This window comes from Glandiceps talaboti, chromosome 3 (genome assembly GCF_964340395.1).
Source record: "Glandiceps talaboti chromosome 3, keGlaTala1.1, whole genome shotgun sequence".
NCBI lineage: Eukaryota > Metazoa > Hemichordata > Enteropneusta > Spengelidae > Glandiceps > Glandiceps talaboti.
This window is the reverse complement of record NC_135551.1, coordinates 31,589,031-31,611,653: the sequence shown is the minus strand read 5'-3', so window position 1 is coordinate 31,611,653 and position 22,623 is coordinate 31,589,031. Positions and strand designations below refer to the sequence as shown.

At 35.8% G+C, this 22,623-nt stretch overlaps 1 protein-coding gene across 1 annotated transcript; it reads right to left on the bottom strand.

Moving 5' to 3' along the window:
• Positions 1-7,405: 7,405 nt before the first annotated feature.
• LOC144432675 (adhesion G-protein coupled receptor G6-like) lies at positions 7,406-13,011 on the bottom strand. The gene is made up of 5 exons (XM_078120940.1): positions 12,791-13,011; positions 12,238-12,313; positions 11,357-11,739; positions 10,132-10,206; positions 7,406-9,377 (listed from the first exon to the last, which is right to left on the bottom strand). The coding sequence occupies exons 1-5, from the start codon at positions 13,005-13,007 to the stop codon at positions 9,346-9,348; spliced, it is 783 nt and encodes a 260-aa protein (XP_077977066.1). The 5' UTR covers positions 13,008-13,011; the 3' UTR covers positions 7,406-9,345.
• Between the last annotated feature and the right edge of the window lie 9,612 nt (positions 13,012-22,623).

Here is a 22,623-nt window from a genome sequence, read left to right as displayed (position 1 = left end):
CCAACAGGATCAGATATTGAATAAGGGTCATGCAATCTGTAGTCTGTGTAATCCATTGACGGGACAACACGTGCTTCAGAATCGTCTTTATAGCATCCAATGTTGTTGTATGATAAGGGTTCTATGAAACGAGATATGAATAAAGAATGAAAGAGTGCTAAGCCGTTACTTTGACAACGACTAGAATGGGAATGAATAGATATTTACCCGTTTACAAATGTAAAATGTTTACATTACATATGTATGTGTGTCATTACATTTGTCAAGTACTTAAACTTTTGTACACACACACACACGCACACACGCGCGCGAGCACACACACACACATACACATGCTGACATGCATGCATACATACATACATACATACATACATACATACCTACATACATACATACACACACATGCTGACATGCATACATGCATGCATACATACATACATACATACATACATACATACATAGACACAGACACACACATTCATACACACATTAACGCATTATATCAATGTGTTATTTGTATTGAACACATTATGTATTCGACAACATAGAATGTATAATTGTACGGATCAATTAAGAAAGTACTCTAGAATGTGACCATATTTATAGCTTTAAAGCATAGCGTTAAGGTCACGTGTTGCTCTTGTATATTGATCATGTATCAGTGACCATGTGAGGTGGAATGAAGATAGCATTCTATGAATGATGGTAAGTTATCTGAGAGTGTGCTCTTGATACATCCGTTAGCGATCCATTAACTAGCATTTTATGATAAACGGGTAAACTATATTTCCATCATTGAAAAACTCCAGCAGATGTGGCTGAGTTGTTTGTAGGTTGCTCCTCGTTTTGTTCTTATTGCTGCATGAATTAACTATATGGTGCTTTCAGGCCATGGCAGCAATCATTTATATCAGAAATAATGGATTTCAAGTTTGCTGGCGTTACTCAGCTCCTAAATGTTTCAAATGATTGTTTATTATTTAGCAATGAAAGAATTTCAAATTAGTTTAGGTTATATCCGACATCCTTTACGTCTGATAACTTTAGTATAAAATGAAAATAATGTGCTATCAATGTTAACTTATGAAAACAAACTCTCATTGTAAGTTGTGTTTCTCTTACCACAAATATCACATTCATTGATGTTTACTGATGAAAACATATGGAGAACAATAAATGGATCATCAATCCATGAAAAAATCGATCCACCACCATAGTTACCACAGATTGCAAAGTTGATGACATCATGTGACTTGATCGCCAAATCATAGAGATTAAATCCAGTGAATTCGCGTGGAGTTGTTACTGTTGTATCAAATGTTCCACCTAGACTGCCCTGTTTCTGTCCCAAAACAAATATTCCACCTTTTGGTATGGTTTGGTTGACGGCAAAGTTTTTCTCATTTCTTTCTCGTTTGAAGTCAATATAGAGATTCCAATCACCATTAGCAGAATCAAAAGAAAAGCATATATGATGCCATTCGTCTGGAGTCATACTCTGTATTTGTTGAGGAGATGTAACATCCATAATGATTAGTTCAGTGTTCGGTATCTGCAGTAAAATAGCGGTTGTCGTTGTATGTAAAGCATAATTAAAAATAGTATTCTGAGTAATAGTTCCACCCTGTCTGAACCAAGTACAAGCGCTGACGGCAATCAACTCTCCGTCGTCTTGAAAACGTTGCAGACGTCCATGAGATGTGTAGTTGAGGACAATCGTCTTATCTCTAAAGTTGTCTTCTGTACTTACATCTGTAAAAATACAATAATGTATTCTTTGACATAACTATCTTCTACTTGTAAAAATATCAAATCAATGAACGATATCAAACTATAAATGGCCGTTTCATAACTCGTTTAGTACGTATACCCTTTATAATGAAACTAAGGATTAAGCGAATAGTTTGTAAAATGTACGTTGTATTTTGAGTGGAAGTTTCAGCGTTTTCATGGAATTAACAAACATAACAGATGCATGGAATGATAAAGATTTACTAAATGAAGTTGTCTGTCTGTACTTGTCTTTATATTTAACTAAAACGTATGTATTTGAAGACATGTATATATGCATCAGCTGTTGTTGGTATTTATATTTCCCTGAACCTGTACGTTTCCTGACATTATTACTATTTAGGCACTGTTGACTCATTAGCATTTTCCTACTAAATTTGGTAATATAATTCGCATATGAGTAACTATGAATGAGAGGTCATCATAAAAATAATCATAGCATGAACTTGTAAATATTTTATTGAATGTTCGAGTTCTTACCTGGTCTTAGAAACATATAAACTTGAATGGCCCAAGGACCTCCTTGGCCATCTGTTGAACATAAGGAGGATTCCCCATATTTGGCATATGTTTGGTGGGCGGTCATCCCAGATTGACAATAACCACTATTTTGCAATCCAAACATCAAAAAGTTATTTTCAAATGCTACTTCAGCGCATTTTTGTATTGGGTCTATTCGATATGTATAGTCGTCACTTAGTCTTGGATCGGTTTGCTCCAACGTCGGAATAGCTCTATCCAATGTGTCTTGGTAACATCCTATTTCAACGTACTCTATGTTCACCAAGAAAATAAAATGAAGACATTTCATATATCTTAATGCCTTAGTCATTTAATGAGGGTTGTCAGTGGCCGAGTGGTCAAACCACTTGCCTCTTACCACTGCTGTCAAGGTTTAAACCCATTCAGGGTTGTCAGTGGCCGAGTGGTCAAACCACTTGCCTCTTACCACTGCTGTCAAGGTTTAAACCCATTCAGTGTTGTCAGTGGCCGAGTGGTCAAACCACTTGCCTCTTACCACTACAGTCAGGGTTTAAACCCATTCAGTGTTGTCAGTGACCGAGTGGTTAAATCACTTGCCTCTTCCCACTGCTGTCAAGGTTTAAACCCATTCAGGGTTGTCAGTGGCCGAGTGGTCAAACCACTTGCCTCTTACCACTGCTGTCAAGGTTTAAACCCATTCAGGGTTGTCAGTGGCCGAGTGGGTAAATCACTTGCCTCTTACCAATACTGTCAGGGTTTAAACCCATTCAGTGTTGTCAGTGACCGAGTGGTTAAATCACTTGCCTCTTACCACTACAGTCAGGGTTTAAACCCATTCAGGGTTGTCAGTGGCCGAGTGGTTAAATCACTTGCCTCTTACCAATGCTGTCAGGGTTTAAACCCATTCAGGGTTGTCAGTGGCCGAGTGGTTAAATCACTTGCCTCTTACCACTGCTGTCAGGGTTTAAACCCATATGCATTCAGGGTTTGATTAAATTAAATTTACCAAGTAAGTAAGAAGAATGTCGTTCAGTTTCCCCCGGGTACTCCGGTTTCCTCCTACACTAACACCTAAAATTTCCCCTTGTTGGGGAATGCCTGTTGAATGGTAAATAAGTAAATAAATAAATGAATAAATATTGTTGAATAAAATAATAACTTTAATATAACAAGTCGTCACCACCACCACCACCACCACCACCACCACCACCACCACCACCACCACCACCACCACCACCACCACCACCACCACCACCACCACCACCACCACCACCACCACGACCACCACCACGACCACCACCGCCACCATCATCACCACCACCACCACCACCACCACCACCACCACCACCACCACCACCACCACCACCACCACCATAACCACCACACCGTCATTATGTGTAGTCTTTGTCAGAATACGTGAGGTAATTGTAAAAGATATAACTGCGATTTAAAACAAAGATTTCATTTGACTAAATTCAAAGATAAAACAAAATTGAAGTTTATGACAAGAATTCATTTATATCAACGTCGACTCACCATATCCATAAGCATGGGTTGTCACGAGGAGTAGTCGAACAAGGCAACTTAAACTAAAGGACCACATTTTTACGTTGTTGAAGGTTTCTCGATTATCTGGTGTAACAGAGGAAAACAATTCTAAGTTAGTCAGAGAAAAGTTCTTTTGTTAATCAAGTTTAACAAAAGAGGTATTCGATAGAGGAAGCGTGTATGGGGACTTACTAAGCTAAACACATGCATAACTCGCTCTGTACGTAGCAATGGTTTCAAAGGTAAGATACAAGGTTGGCATTTCAGAGAGCATTATAGTGGTAAGCATATCACAAATGAACGTGACTTGGTGGTTTAAATGTGTTCAACTGGTTATTTTCAATTGCTAAGCAACATGATTACTTATCTGTGTCAGAGTAAAAGCGTGTTTTTAAAAATGTTTTTACTAATTGTTGACTATATCTTAAATTAAAACTTACCATCTTCCTCATAGTCACGAACTAGCAAAGGCAATCTTAATACTTCCGTCGGTCTATTTGTCTAACCATTTTGTCGACTCACATGTAATGTTCTTCTTCAGCTGGACCATGGTATATAGGCATATATGGCGATGTTTCAACACTGAACATTACAGGGCCTAATTACCAAATACAACACTATTTATTCATGGCAAACTTGTATTAAATAATGGTTCATAGATACACACATTTATTATTTAAATAATGTTCTGTTTTCTGAGGTTGACTGAATTTTAATCAGAAAATTGTCGATGCTTCAGAGATGAGTTTTTTGAAAACTCAAGAAGGCATGAAAACTAGTTCCACTTTGTTCGATAACTAGCAAAGTCAATCTTAATAATCCATTCGTTGTATTTGTCTTACCATTTCGTTGACAATAGGCTAATGTTGCTTCTCAGATAAACTATGGCGTGTAAGCCTTGGGCGACGTTTGAACACTGAACATTCCAGGGTCTAATGACCAGATGCAGTACACTTTGTACTATTGATTGATGATAGGCTTGTATATGTAATGGTTTGTAGATACACACATTTAATATTTATGATTGTTGCAAAAGATGATCAATATATAATGTAATTTTATTTATATTATATTGTGTCCAAAAGCCCACCCCTGAGGGATTAGCAATTTTCTGATTAAAAATTCAACCAACCTTAGACAAAAACATTAACTTGCCCACTCAATAATAAATGAAAACTAATAGGCCGCTTTGGCAGGTAAAATATAAATTATTCGGTATTATCACAAAAGTACTCCACACTCTATCAAAACAAATTACGGCACCATTCAGTGTAACCATGGCAAGCCATATCAAAATTTGCTATTTATTGACAACTACATTTTGGAGCAGAAAACGATTGTTTTGGTAGTGTAAAGTCTACGTGGCGACGCTACTTGTATAGCCTTACTGGTGATTCACCCAATAATAATTTAGTTGTGTTAAATGTAGGGCTATCACCATAGGTTGAAGAATTTGACAAATTATTACAAAACATCAAAATGAAACTCTCAAGGCAATGTTGGGACAGTAAATACTTATTTATTTATTTATTGGTTTAACTATGACACAGTCAGTTCCTGTGATGTTGTAAACGTTTTCGACGATACAGACACATGTAACTGCAGATCACTTTGAGGACTTCAGCTGGTGTAGAAAGACAAATGACATGCACTGCACTCCTGGAGTAAACTGAAATAATAATGACATGAATGACATAAAGTATATATTAGGATATGTCATTTAAGTGGTGTTGTTTGCAGTTGTTGATAATTGGGCACTACATTAAGCCCATAATTGTAAGGCGCTTTGATCACAAAGTGGGAAAGCGTCATATAAAAACCATTATTATTATTATTTTTTATGATTATCATATAATATTTATATAATTATGATTATAGTTGAATATGGTTAAAAACTAGTTTAGGCCAATGTGCTAAGTGAATCTTTTGTTCCAAACACAAAGTTGAAAATAATAACCTCAACTGCGATAATTGATACAATAACTGTAACAAAGGGATCGACATCGAGTGTTTACTAAACTGGTTACTCTCTCACGTCGACCTCTAATGTTACCGTTGATTCTCCACACATATCTCACTCTCCCCTCAAGCACTTTCACTTTTACATTTAATTACCAGGATCCTCAAACCTTAGGGAATAACTCAGACTACATACAATGTTCATCGTTATAACATGGAACCATTTTAGTAACCAGGGAGTAGATGGACGCTCCTTGCCTAGCTGTCTCCTACCGCTCCCTTCTTAAGTGAATCCATATTTTATTCCAACTTTAAATTCTTATAAACATAAAATTATCCAATACTGAAATGATTGGATGATAAAATCATCAAAACCATAAATGAATGAACCAAAGAGTGCCGTTGCCTTAATTTAATGCAAATAATATTGACAAATACAAATGTATGAATGTAACTAGTAAACAATTGTGCTTCCATCTTCCTGTAATTAGTCATTTTATTTGACATCGATAATATTATCATAACTGTTAGTGTTGTCATCTCAGAATACTATTCGCAAAATGCAAACATTTGTCCTAAGTATTAATCCATGACAGCTGAGAGATCACTGTGACCTCGCGTCACATCAAAACTTTGCGAATATCAGAACGTTTTATTTGTCATCCGTGACAATACGTTATTTATATATTGTTCTTTTCATGGAAAATGTACATTGTAGTACAAATGAAAAAAATGAAAAGACTTGCAATATAGTAAGACAGTTTACCGACGGTTAATACACATCTAGTCCTCCGTGCAAACGGAGTAAGTCAGGACTCTATTCTGACTTTTGTCCCATCTTTCGGGATAAGGGTGATCCTATTATTTGTCTGTTTCTCATTACCCGACCGACCAAACTTTGGCTAGTGGACTTTGGGTGGCCTGGCCCCCACAAAATAATGTCTATTCAACGCCAACGGCCATGCATCGTTAAACGTTATGATGAGGGCGTTTGCATACGTCGATGTTCGTGTCGAGTCTTTGGTTTAGAACCGATTGTTGTGCGTGAACACAAGTTGCTAACTTTCAACTGTTTACAACCAATTACTACGAAACAATGGTATATAAAGGGTTGTGATATTTGTGTTTAAAGTCGGTTAACTTCTACACGGACAGAACTGTTCACACATACCTCGTTACCCTCATGTCAGTATTATTACAACATATATGATAAACCTGGGTCTGAACGTGACACTTGTAGTTTACATTATCCCTTGTTAAAAAATAAAATGGAAAAAAAACTATTATATACTGACAAATTAAAGAAGAAGAAAACTATTTGAAAGTGACAAATAAAAGTTAATACTTCTCAGGAAAGTATATCTAACTGTCAAATATTTTCCCTGCAAACTTTTTTTTATCTGTTTCATTAATTGCCGGTAGTATACCTTGTAGTATACCAGTAGGACACTCGTATTCAAGTAGATAAAAAACAACAAACAACAACAACATCAAAAAAACAAATCAACAAAAAAAACATAAACATTTTCCAACCAAAATAGGGGTAGACGACAAAGGGATAAGGATGAAACATACATAAGTACATACAGTAAAGACAAATATTGGAAAACGGTACATGTCTAAATTCTAACTTTATTTTGTCTCACTATCCGTACAATACAATCTGTTCCATACTAAAATTTACCAATGCACAGCAATTGCATTTACATCGTCATAACGAATTACAAAGGTTGTGAACGTCATATACATTTTCGAACTATTTCTATGTTCAACCAAGTTTATTTCTGTCTTTCATTTCTGAGGTGGTCAAAACGTTAATCCAGTATAATATCAACAAAATATGTCATAATTAGGTATTATTTCCAAATATTGTAGTAATAAAATACGAGTGACCTAAGTGGCCATGTCATTACGAGTAGCTAGACGAGTAGTGACAAATGCGTAGGTCATACGTATTTTCAGACTGAATAAAGACAAATACTAAGCAATGCTAATATCTCTTTAAGCACAATTTATGGAAAAAGGGAAAGAAGAATGGCGATTTAGCTCGATCGTGTTTCAAGCATTTCAGAAAGAACAGTGACGAAGTCACGGTTTATGGTGACGTAGAACACTTTGGGTATATAATCCGTATATTTCATTGAAACAGTGACGAAGTCACGGTTTATCGTGACGTAGAACACTTTGGGTATATAATCCGTATATTTCATTGAAACAGTGACGAAGTCACGGTTTATCGTGACGTAGAACACTTTGGGTATATAATCCGTATATTTTATTGAAACAGTGACGAAGTCACGGTTTATCGTGACGTAGAACACTTTGGGTATATAATCCATATATTTTATTGAAACAGTGACGAAGTCACGGTTTATCGTGACGTAGGACACTTTGGGTATATAATCCATATATTTTATTGAAATACAATAACTTGGCTTGTGCACGGTATAATAAACAATAAATCTGAGTAACTGAAAGAATCGTTTTACACCATGTGACATGTATTGATCCTCTGGGAAAGTTTTCAAATTAATGTTGTCCGAGTATTAAGAAAGTCTTCATAGAGACACAATTCCCCTCAAATACAAAATGTACTTCTCTGTGCATGGCTGTATGGCGGCATGATTTAAAATAATAGTGGCAGCGGATAAATACTGTATTTCAAAGTGTCTGTTTTAGACATGATATATAGATATTGGCCTCACATATTAAAGTGCTACAAAGTGAATGCCATGTGCAAGAAATAGTTCAATTTGATATACTCGACCCTGAAGGTCAAAGTCAAGGTCATTGTCTTAAAGGTAGAAGCTTTTGAGTTAGAGAGTAAATATTGATTTTTGACCACAGCTATGGCAACCATGCATTCGGTCATCAAACTCGCACATTTCGCGTAACAAAGTAACATGCATATATGTCTGACATTTGTGCTAGGTTTGTTTGAAATCGGATATTGAAATGACGATTACGGACGGACAGATGGACGGATTGACGGAACCCATTGTAATAGTCTCCCCTTCGGGGAACTAAATCTTCAACAAATTTCGTATTGACAAGATGTGGAAAAGTAATCGTCGCATTATTGTACATGCTAATATTAGATGTACACATATCTTGCTCCTTTAGTATGTTGATTACCATATTGTTAAAATGTGAATGTTGACATGACTGTGTTTTCTTCAGTTCATTACTACTGTAATATTCCATTCTTCTGTGGTGTTAGTAAGTAAGATAGCCTTGTGCACAAAGTTGTATCGCAATATCAATGACGTTATGGATAAAACACACACACATACACATACACATACACACACACATACACATACACATACACAATCACAAACAAAGACATGCAGATACACAGACCCACACTTCTACATAATAATGTATAATGATAGATTAATTCCTATATCAATGGTTACTGATCACTAATCTCTTGGCATTGCGTTGGCAACCTATAAATTTTCCTTGCTAGCTTAATCAATAGTCCGCGTGTGGTTTGGAAGTCCAAACTCGTTGGCATTGCATGACTGATCCGATGGCGTGACGTCATATCCAAATCCAATACTACATATGACCCGTTGTCACAGTTGAAGAATCTAAAAAGAAACGAACAAAATCCAATCAACCCTTTATATTTCTCATTTATTGAACTGATAACACAGATAACTCTACATTAATGGAATAGTAATCAAAGGTCAGTAGTTAGCAACTCTATTGAAAACAAATTTCAATTATTTTACCCTGGTTTCAATGCAATGATATATCACTGGGTATAGCATGATACAACACTCTACTTTTAACATCGAATAAAAAATTAAACTTGCTAGGTCACCATTACGTGTGAATACACATGTCTATTTAACATTATTGTCTTTATGACATCATCTATGACAATCTCTTTCGTTTTAAATGAGATAGGCTTTATAGATGAGTATCCTGAGACATTCAGTGACATAGAAACACACACACACACACACATACATACACACAAAAACACACACACATACATACACACATACACACAGACACACACATACATACATACATACATACATACATACATACATACATACATACATACATACATACATACATACATACATACATACATACATACATACATACATACATAAATACACATACATACAATACCAAATGTAACAATGTATCTTCAGAATTTCGTCTTAAGTTCTTGGATAGTTCGAATAAAACCAATTAGGCATCTTCCATCTTTTTGTGTTAACTCAGAGTCTATTATACATAAAATCCTTTGTATATCAACGAATGACCATTTCATTCAAATGTATAACATTGATTCCTCGACATTTTCTACTATTCTTAATGCCTTACCCATTTTGACTTCACTTTCATGTGTATTATAATTGTACTTCACATCCGTTGCCTTTCTAGATGTGTCAGTGTCACCTGCAGTACAAAGAGTGGAAGGAAACTTGGCTATCACAATTATCTATATTTGTAGAATGGTGCTATCACTACTCACGTTTATGAAATTGTTATTAATATTGCATTATGGTGTATGGGTGGCCAAATAGGTGACAGATGAGTAGCTATTTTGGATTTTTATTTAATAATAAAATAAACTTTACAAGGTTTTGACAAAATAATGTGAACAACACATACTAGACTGTCGACAGTCGCTCGCGCCTTTTTTCCTACGTTTTATCTAAACTCCGGTCCGGCGCAACACTAGTATAATCGCAAACTGATTTCATTTCGAGGGCCGAATTGCGAAGGCCCTGGGCCCAAGCTCGGGCCTTCGGCCCTCGATATCAGTTTGCGACTCTAGACTGGTATTGCGCCGGATCGGAGTTTAGATAAAACGTAGGGGGGGGGGGGGAGCGCAAGCGACTGTCGACAGTCTAAACACATACCAAATCATCGTCTGCAACAAACATTTGCACATTTTCAATTTTTTTATTTATATCAATTTTTATATATTTATCTATTATTTGTTGTTTCATATTATTTTACCAAGTAGGAAAACGTTGTCTAATAAATTCAAACTAAATACTCTTTTGTCATGGCAACAAGAACCTATTAAACACGATGTAAGATTTTCCTTCTCTTGAAATAAAGGTACAAATTCAATTTCTTTTGACAAGCATCTGAGGTATGTGTACCCAATGATTGCATGTTTGTGTATTTTGCTATGATTTACATAAAAAATCGAAGACATTTCATTCCCTCACGTGATCAAAACAACATGGTGGAATACAGTACTACACGATGTCTTCTATGTGTCGTACAGAAAGTGAGATTACATTAATGAAAAGTCTCTGTTGACCTCTGTTGACCTCTGTACATATAAAGAGAACATTTGAACAGATCTTCGAAGACATAATAAAATAAAATAAAATAAAATAAAATAAAATAAAATAAAATAAAATAAAATAAAATAACAAATCCAACCTTTTCTTAGGCCTTATCAATTGACCTGAAGAAAAAAATGATTAAGTTGGAATTCTCTCAAAAGATGCTCATGTCATTTAAACTATTTGTAGATTTCTCTTTGATATTGAATAATGGTGATATCGCGTAGATTATAAATACTTACCATTAGATGTATATTTGTCCACGATACACTTGCAGAACGACTTCCTCCATTCACTTTGGATTTCCTTCTTCATGGCACAGTGAAAGATGAAAATAAACAAGCCTTGAAGTGAGTTGAATATAGCAAACAAATACTGGAAGACTAAGCTGGCATCACCGATAGCAAAGATGGCTAGTATCCAAGTCAGTCCGAGTAGTACCATAAACCCAACGGCTGCTCTCAGTTGGGCTGTGATAGTAAAGCGTTCATTGGCTGTCAGTGCCTTGGAGTTCAATCCACAGATTTGATAGATGACAAGACAAAAGATTACTGTGTTGAAAATGAGGACCAAAGACATCGGGGCTAGGAATGCACCAAGGAAGGCATATCTGGACAACCAACATCTGTAAATCATCAAAATAAAGGTAAATATTAAGCAATTGAATAAAGGGATATATAGATAGATCGATAGACAAATATTAGATACTATGGTGAGTTGGCTAGCTAGATGATGTAAGGATGGACGGATACAGACAGATAAAAATACTTACAAGTTTTTATTTCAAAAGCATCGGGTCACTAGAAATACTAGATTACGTAACAAAGTAACGGGCTCTGAAAATCCGAGGGACAGCTGCGTAAGCACATTCCTTTGTTATTTTTTATTTTTGATATTGCAGAGGTTGGTATTAAAGCCAACTGCTTATCATGTAAATTATATACATATGTGTAGCAATTGACAGTGGTGCACAGAAGTGACAGGTACAATTATACAATAACAGGAATTGATATTCTCGATGTTATCATACTTTGACAACATTTAAACTGGCGTGTGTTTTTTTATTACAATAACTATAAAGGTAGTATATAACGGTTAAATACTACAGAATTGTTTTACTTACAACGTATTGTTATAACGGTAGCCATAGTTACCAACGTCCACTGCAACAGTGATGACTACAATAACCAATGGAATACCTAAGTTATGGTGAACATAAAACAAAACATTGCTTTAATCATATCACTTTGTCCTCTACCTGGGGATAAACTATAATGAGTCGGACACAAACTTGCTTTTACCACAGGATGACAGTGTGTGGTGTGGTGGTGGTGGGGGGGGGGGAGAAGGGGGTTTCGAGGGGAGGTTCATTTTTACAGCGCTGCCAATCGGATCCAAACATGGGAATTAATTAATGCATTGCCTTCACACAAATTCACCTTGGTGGTAGTAGCGGCCTCGGGAAGTAACCATTGCCTTTATAATTTTAATATGATGGCAGCGATGGGATCTAAGGAGGGTCGTAATCGGAGGGTTGCATTTACATAAGACACCAGGTTTGGTTTCCTCTGATCGCATTCCATTCAAAGCATGCTTACATACCAACTATTTTTACAACCAGAATTGATATAATGACTAACGAGAAACTAATTTAATGTTTTATTATATGTACTTACCCCAGCCAATTATCGAAATTTTGACCATGAAGTTTCTGTAGTAGGCCTGAAATACTTTCACCAGCAACAAATACATCTGGATTGCTTCCAATACCATCCATGCCATTACAACCAATAGGAAATAGTGTAACAGCACGGCTATGGCTGTACAGACCTCAGGTATGATTGGTGCAAAGTCCACAAAGAATGAACCAATCAGAAATATAACCTGTACCATGCATAGTGCACAGCAGAGATTAAGTAATATCTTGGTTAATCTGTCTCTTCGTTTGCTGGAGGAGAAAGATATCCAAGTATGAATTACAATGTAAACAAAAAAGGTAACAAAGGTCAAAATATACCATCCCAGATGCCAGGATAAATAACAATCTACAGTGATAAATGTCACGTATTATCATTTTTTAACATTTGAATGCTAGACGAATGCACATTTATCTTATCAAATATAAATGCATTTTGATTTTAAGTGGTATTTTCAGACTATGGCAATAAAAGTATTCAAACGTGTTTATGTTTAACCATGTGTGGGTTGACAGGACAAATTTCAGTAACACCCCTCCCACTCTCTAATTAGAATAATAAAGAGGGCAAATAATATTAGATATAAACGTGATAGTGACTGCGAACAGCGACTACAGTTATAACAATAAAATAGATTAATAACCTGAAGAAGACCAGCGTCACTATGGTAACCACCAATGACAGTAAGGATATACCACATCCTACATAGCTTATAATAGAAAACGCTTCCTGATTGGTTGGGTCAATGTCATTCCCTACGTCATAAACATCCTACATAGAAAAGTAGTTGAGGTATTCAGTACATGTTATCAGTGTTGCGAGTAAGCCAGATAGAAGTTATACATTTCTACTACATGTGTCTGTGGGTAAGCCAGATGGAAAGTTATACATTTCTACTAGATGTGTCTGTGAGTAATCCAGCTAGAAAGTTATACATTTCTACATGTGTCTGTGAGTAATCCAGATATAGAATTATCTACTACATGTGTCTGTGAGTAATCTAGAGAGAAAGTCATACATTTCTACTACATGTGTCTGTGACCAAGCCAGATAGAAAGTCATACATTTCTACTACATGTGTCTGTGACCAAGCCAGATAGAAAGTTATACATTTCTACTACATGTGTCTGTGACCAAGCCAGATAGAAAGTTGTACATTTCTACTACATGTGTCTGTGACCAAGCCAGATAGAAAGTCATACATTTCTACTACATGTGTCTGTGACCAAGCCAGATAGAAAGTTGTACATTTCTACTACATGTGTCTGTGACCAAGCCAGATAGAAAGTTATACATTTCTACTAGATGTGTCTGTGAGTAATCCAGCTAGAAAGTTATACATTTCTACATGTGTCTGTGAGTAATCCAGATATAGAATTATCTACTACATGTGTCTGTGGGTAAGCCAGATAGAAAGTTATACATTTCTACTAGATGTGTCTGTGAGTAATCCAGCTAGAAAGTTATACATTTCTACATGTGTCTGTGAGTAATCCAGATATAGAATTATCTACTACATGTGTCTGTGGGTAAGCCAGAGAGAAAGTCATACATTTCTACTAGATGTGTCTGTGAGTAATCCAGCTAGAAAGTTATACATTTCTACTACATGTGTCTGTGAGTAATCCAGATATAGAATTATCTACTACATGTGTCTGTGAGTAATCTAGAGAGAAAGTCATACATTTCTACTACATGTGTCTGTGACCAAGCCAGATAGAAAGTCATACATTTCTACTACATGTGTCTGTGACCAAGCCAGATAGAAAGTTATACATTTCTACTACATGTGTCTGTGACCAAGCCAGATAGAAAGTTGTACATTTCTACTACATGTGTCTGTGACCAAGCCAGATAGAAAGTCATACATTTCTACTACATGTGTCTGTGACCAAGCCAGATAGAAAGTTGTACATTTCTACTACATGTGTCTGTGACCAAGCCAGATAGAAAGTTATACATTTCTACTACATGTGTCTGTGAGTAAGCCAGATAGAAAGTTATACATTTCTACTACATGTGTCTGTGGGTAAGCCAGATAGAAAGTTATACATTTCTACTACATGTGTCTGTGAGTAATCCAGATATAGAATTATCTACTACATGTGTCTGTGGGTAAGCCAGATAGAAAGTTATACATTTCTACTACATGTGTCTGTGACCAAGCCAGATAGAAAGTTGTACATTTCTACTACATGTGTCTGTGACCAAGCCAGATAGAAGTTATACATTTCTACTACATGTGTCTGTGAGTAAGCCAGATAGAAAGTTATACATTTCTACTACATGTGTCTGTGAGTAAGCCAGATAGAAAGTTATACATTTCTACTACATGTGTCTGTGAGTAATCTAGAGAGAAAGTCATACATTTCTACTACATGTGTCTGTGGGTAAGCCAGATAGAAAGTCAAACATTTCTACTACATGTGTCTGTGGGTAAGCCAGATAGAAAGTTGTACATTTCTACTACATGTGTCTGTGAGTAAGCCAGATAGAAAGTTGTACATTTCTACTACATGTGTCTGTGGGTAAGCCAGATAGAAAGTCATACATTTCTACTACATGTGTCTGTGAGTAATCGAGATAGAAGTTATACATTTCTACTACATGTGTCTGTGGGTAATCGAGATAGAAGTTATACATTTCTACTACATGTGTCTGTGACCAAGCCAGATAGAAAGTTGTACATTTCTACTACATGTGTCTGTGAGTAAGCCAGATAGAAAGTTGTACATTTCTACTACATGTGTCTGTGGGTAAGCCAGATAGAAAGTTATACATTTCTACTAGATGTGTCTGTGAGTAATCCAGATATAGAATTATCTACTACATGTGTCTGTGAGTAATCTAGAGAGAAAGTCATACATTTCTACTACATGTGTCTGTGACCAAGCCAGATAGAAAGTTATACATTTCTACTACATGTGTCTGGGAGTAAGCCAGATAGAAAGTTGTACATTTCTACTACATGTGTCTGTGAGTAATCCAGATATAGAATTATCTACTACATGTGTCTGTGAGTAATCTAGAGAGAAAGTTATACATTCCTACTACATGTATTAGCAAGTAAGTGGTCAGTGATTTTAGACAATCATATTCAAACGTTGTTTTATTGGTGTTCCTGGTGTCCTATAGCTTTCTCAATTTGAGTAAATAATGTACACGTAAGGGTCACGGTCCTAATTTGTACATTTTATTCATGCCTTAGACTTGCACGCTACAACTAACTATTTACCAAGTTTTTACTTTGAACCTCCAACTACTGATAAATTCATCAATTTTCTTTCATCAGATAATGTACATATTCTTCAACGCCTTGCTGTATTTACATTTCATGCAATGAAATTACATAGAGAGATTTATGTAAATTTATCATAATTTCATTTGTAACATTTCCACTAATTTTTTTCGTAGTTAATACTGTCTTCAAAAATCAAGCAACTACATTTGTATTTTGGGCCGATGGCCTTGGATGTACAGAATAACAGACCATACTACTTGCACGCTACAATAATCCTGTCGAGGTTTGTGAACGACTTTTTTTTGGGAGTTTATATTGAGAATGTTAATATATGTATAATAATATCGTATGTTCTCATTTAATCATTGGTTTCGAATCTCAAACGCTATCCTAGATAGCATGAAATGCTAATTTACTTGAATAGTAGTATAATAACGATTTTGTCATCTTGTACCTTCTTTGGTAACATGTTTGATTTAACCGTCATTATTCTGTCAAAAAAGGGTGTGGCAACACAAATATGAATTTTAAGACATTTCTTACCATAAGTAGGGCAAAATTCGTGAGATGATCACATTCGCAGATTTTGACGTTATCGTGTTTGCTCGTCTCCGAGACCGAGCACCCGTCACGTGACCAGCCACCATTACCACCTATGGAAGAAGTGAGATCTGAGAAGAAATGGCATTTTGCGATGTATTGCAAATTGAAACCCTTACTCTTTTTAGCTAGCAAAAGTATCTCGGTTGTCACTTCCACTCCAATCCAAGAATGGCCATATATCAATAAGAAAAAGTAACTTCATAATTAACCATGAACAACAAAGCCTTCATGATAAATCAAGATAATCGCAGAGTATAGTTTCTTGATAAATTTGTGTATGCAACAGGGTGCTAATAGACTCTAATCGTCCTACCTGAGCAAAATACCAGTGATAACTGGTCCTCGAGCAATCACTAAAAACTGTCATCAGAATTGGTTCCCAATAAATAGGAATATTGAGAAAAGAAGAAATCGTGGACTCGAGATATTAAATTATCCTCTGTGTCAGTATTACTCACCATGACGGTCGAAATCCCAGAAAACACATGTAAAATTACCAGTAAGATTGGACTGTAAACAGAATACATTTAATTACTAGAAGACAATTACTAGAAGCAGTCTCAAGGGAAAGAAATGGAATTATTATACACATTAATATCTTTGATTTTAAAAGCTAAGATATCAATTCACTTACATAATTATCAATCATTCCATTACTACAACAGTCATTAAACCATTTCAGTTGAAATGTCATTATAAAGTCAGCATAGTACGTTTTATCATGGCATGTCATACATTACCCGCTTTTGTCTGTAGTAGATAGGTATTACAAGCTACTATTTAAAGTTAAACTTACAGGAATTTTATGTGGCAGCATTATCTTGATAGGATCTTCCAAGTTGGTTATTTTCAAATCACCAATGCTGGCAGCAGCTACAACACTAGCAATGAATCCAGTGGTGGATGAAATAATGTCGGCGGCCTATTACGAAATGAGATCAATACTTTGAGTTCCTTAATAATGTTAAGTTTTTAGACTTTGTTCTGTGAAAGTTTACACATGTATCATAGTACGGAGGAGTGGATAATGTAACCTTTAATAGCTGCCTATGACAACGTCTTAATACCTTTAATACATGTAATCATTATCACACCCCTAATCTTATAAATCACCTACCTTGAATAGTCTAGCGGTTTTGTAGAATATAAACTGTGCCCTTGTTATTTCATCTTTCTCTACAGATTTCAGGTTGGTGAATACAGACTTTGGGATTCGAATCGTTGGATTATCTTCTACAACCATAGATGAGACGTTTCCACAAATAATTCCCTGTAAAACACATTAAACTAATCAGGAATGTAATACGAGAAAATGTAATACGACAATGTAATACGAATAAAACGACACGACGCGACACGACACAACACGACACAACACAACACAACACAACACAACCCAACACAGCACAAAACAACACAACACAACACAACACAACACAACACAACACAACACAACACAACACAACACAACTCATCACAGCACAGCACAGCACAGCACAGCACAACACGACACAACACAACACAACACAACACAACACAACGCACCACAGCACAAAACAACACAACACAACACAACCCAACACAGCACAAAACAACACAACACAACACAACCCAACACAGCACAAAACAACACAACACAACACAACCCAACACAGCACAAAACAACACAACACAACACAACCCAACACAGCACAAAACAACACAACACAACACAACACAACACAACACAACACAACTCATCACAGCACAGCACAGCACAGCACAGCACAACACGACACAACACAACACAACACAACACAACGCACCACAGCACAAAACAACACAGCACAACACAACACAACACAACACAGCACAGCACAAAACAACACAGCACAGCACAACACAACACAACGCATCACTGCACAGCACAACACGACACAACACAACACAACACAACACAACACAACACAACACAGCACAGCACGACACAACACAACACAACACAACACAACACAACACAACACAACACAACACAACACAACACAACACAACACAACACAACACAACACAATACCAACTGACCAAATAAGATAAATTAATTATATCGATTCCAAACGAGATGTAAACAAAAAGTCAACGTTGACATACCGGTACCTCGCAAGATGAAGCCCCAACTGAGAGCTCTTGGAATGATGTACTGTTTACCCGTACAACAACCATTTTTATTTCCGGCGATTCAATCGTGATTTGAGATTGGTTTCCGAGTTGTACAATTAACGACAGTTTTTCTACTGCTTTGATAATCCTGTGAAATAGATGTGATATAAAACACAAATTTAACAAACGTTAATCTTTTCTGAAGAATGCTTGCTACAGTATTACTTAAATGTTAATACCTAAGTATATTTACGTCATAAAAGACAACGTATAGTAGAGCTAAGTTATACTTCCTTCAATTACACCGTGCCACTGATAATCCATATGTGTAGATGATGACAAGATGCCAGAGAAAGAACGCGTAAAAGAAGCTATATTTTTATTCAGTATTTGAGTAACCTCACCGTATTGATGTATTAGTATTCATCACGTTGTTCACAATCCACAATAGGGTTCTTGCTATTTCAATATCAATCTCACTTTGTCGACTCCTTAGAATAGTTTCTACTATATCCATCACTAAGTTGATTTCATCTTCCTGTAAATTACCATATTCCATAGTAAGAGTTTTCAGTTGGACAGAAAACAGTTTAGCATTCCCTACAAAGAAGAAAAGATATATATTTATGCATCAAAGACAACTATATTTATAAATGGATGCAATCACTAGCCATAGCTTTTCTCAAGGGTTATATTAGCTCTGTCTTTTTCATTAAATGTGTTCTGTTTCAATTCGGGCTTGAAACATAGATCATCTAAATTCTCATGATGTTTGTATTATAGAGTGGAGTCATGATGGGTGAATGGTTAGCGTGACTGGCTTGGAATCTACAGGTTGCAGGTTCGAGCCCTGTCGCTGCCTGCTGTTTGTTTCTGAGTGGCTAAAGTCCTTGGGCAAGATTTGAACCACGACTGTGCTTTAGTCAACCCAGCTGTATAATTGGGGACCTGGTAGGATGTAGGTTGCAATGTTAAGGCTTATGCGCTTAAATGGCTGCAATGGATTGTATGCTCCTTGTGCCGTTCTGATCCGAGCCAGGGGTAATAATTGTAAAGCGCTTTGAGCACGGTGTGGGAAAGCGCTATATAAAAACCGAACATTATTATTATTATTATAGCTTGAATTTGATTAATAAATGAATGATGTGTCTAACAAGTTAAGCATCATAGGAACAGGAAGGTACAGAGATACACGCTTATGGACGTATGACTAGTTCTTAAATTGAATATATCCATAACAACTATCTAGTAGTACTATCTAGTAGAATCGTGTTACTTAATGAACTATCTAGTAGAATCGTGTTACTTAATGAACTGCTGTCCATAGTTATCTAGCCTTGGAAACATAATGTATAAAAAAAGATGCATTGGTGTTATGATGTTGAACTTGAAAATACATGTTTTGCACATTAACCACCACCACCACCACCACCACCACCACCACCACCACCACCAACAATAATAATAATAATAATAATAATAATAATAATAATAATAATAATAATAATAATAATAATAATAATAATGAAAATAACAATAATAATAATAATAATAATAATAATAATAATAATAATAATAATAATAATAATAATAATAATAATAATAATAATAATAACAACAACAACGTCAAGAACATAGGTCAAGCTAGTTTCTCAAACTTAATCTAAAAACAAAGTGATTTCTAAAAACACACTGTAATCACTACGTCACTTCCAGACTTTGTATGCCACTCACACTTCGCGATATATTAAAACATCACATTGCAAAAATAGTTTCATTACTTGGGTTTACTAGTACTTATTTGTCTTTATGCAACTTGTTTTGTAAATAACTTTTTATATCTTTCAATTGATTGACATACAAGCATGGACGTGAAACATGTCATTTTAGATTTTAGATATACAACAGCAATGTCATATGACCACTTTAACTACTGGGTATGCTTTACTAAGTACTACCTGTGTGAATACTTGTGAAACTAGCCAAAAAGTTGAGTTGTGTTCGACGAGTAACCTCACTTCTAGACAAACATTCCGACGTGTCTGGTTTCTCCCATTGAGCGCCAGAGTCAGTTGCTAAACTGCAATAAGATATGTATATCTGGTATGAGGTACAAAAATTGTAAGAAATTGATATCATACTAATGCTAGATATGTATATTTGGTATATTGTATAGTATTGTATACATACATACATACATACATACATACATACATACATACATACATGTTACATACATACATACATACATACATACATACATACACACACATACATACATACATACATACATACATACATATATACATACATACATACATACATACATACATACATACATACATACGTGCATGCATGCATGCATACATACATACATACATACATACATACATACATACATACATACATACATAGACAGACAGACAGACAGACAGACAGACAAAGCATATCGACAGACAGACAGACAGACAGACAGACAGACAGACAGACAGACAGACAGACAGACAGGCAGACAGACAGACAGACAGACAGACAGACAGACAGACAGACAGACAGACAGAAAGACAGATTACTTACCATTCTCGTCTTGCCTGACATCCATTCTCTCTGTTGTATGGACATTTGACAGTTGCATTATCACCAATGCTAGTGTTTGGCCACAGTATCATTCCAGTGTCATTTACGGTCGTTTCAGCAGGACATAGATCGGTATGATTACGCTGATTTCCGTCAATTTCATCAATGTTATATTTACATTTATCGAGGATTATTGTTCCATTGATATATGTAGTGATATATATACTAGTCAAATTTGTAACACCTATATTTTAGGAGGAAACGCATGAATACATGTGATCATATATATTTGAGTAAGTGTGACTTTGTGTAACACATACTTATATGTATGAAAAGATAGATTGACAAAGAAAGGATGGCTAAATAAGATACACAGGCAGGGAAACAGTGCAGACAGAGAGAGAGAGAAGAAGAGACCGACAGACAGACAGACAAACAAACAGACAGACAGACAGACAGACAGACAGACAGACAGACAGCTAGGCAGGCAGGCAGGCAGGCAGACAGACAGGCAGGCAGGCATACAGGCAGATAGACATACAGACACACAGACGGATGACAGGTGGAGATAATTGCATAATGTAATTTTGCAATTATAGGTATTCCATTAATATATTAATCTGCCAATGTGAGTATCCATCCTGTAAATTCTAGTTTTTATTATAGAGTTATGAAAGCAAAACATTTAAAATACTGTTCAGCATGTACATGTTTTTAATAGGTTATATCTGTTATTCAATTGCTAAAAACCGAAATCACTTTTAATCTGCAGATTTGCTTCAGTATCAGACATTGTTAAACTTACCAATTTGACAGATAAAACGCTTGCCCTCGTGACAGTAACCATCGTCAAGTTTAAATTTACCATGAATTTGCTCGTTCTTCTTCCTGGAAATAAATGAAAGGGATGATTATGTAATCTTAGTTTTTATTGTTAACCTCCATGAGGGAAGATCATGCTTTGTAAAACACATTGTAATAGTTATATGGAATGTGCTATATAAGAAAATTAGATTAGATTATATGTGCACTATACTGCTTGGACAGTACCAAAATGTATGTGTACTATACTGCTTGGACAGTACCAAAATGTATGTGCACTATACTGCTTGGACAGTACTAAAATGTATGTGCACTATACTGCTTGGACAGTACCAAAATGTATGTGCACTATACTGCTTGGACAGTACCAAAATGTATGTGCACTATACTCCTTGTACAGTACCAAAATGTATGTGCACTATACTGCTTGGAC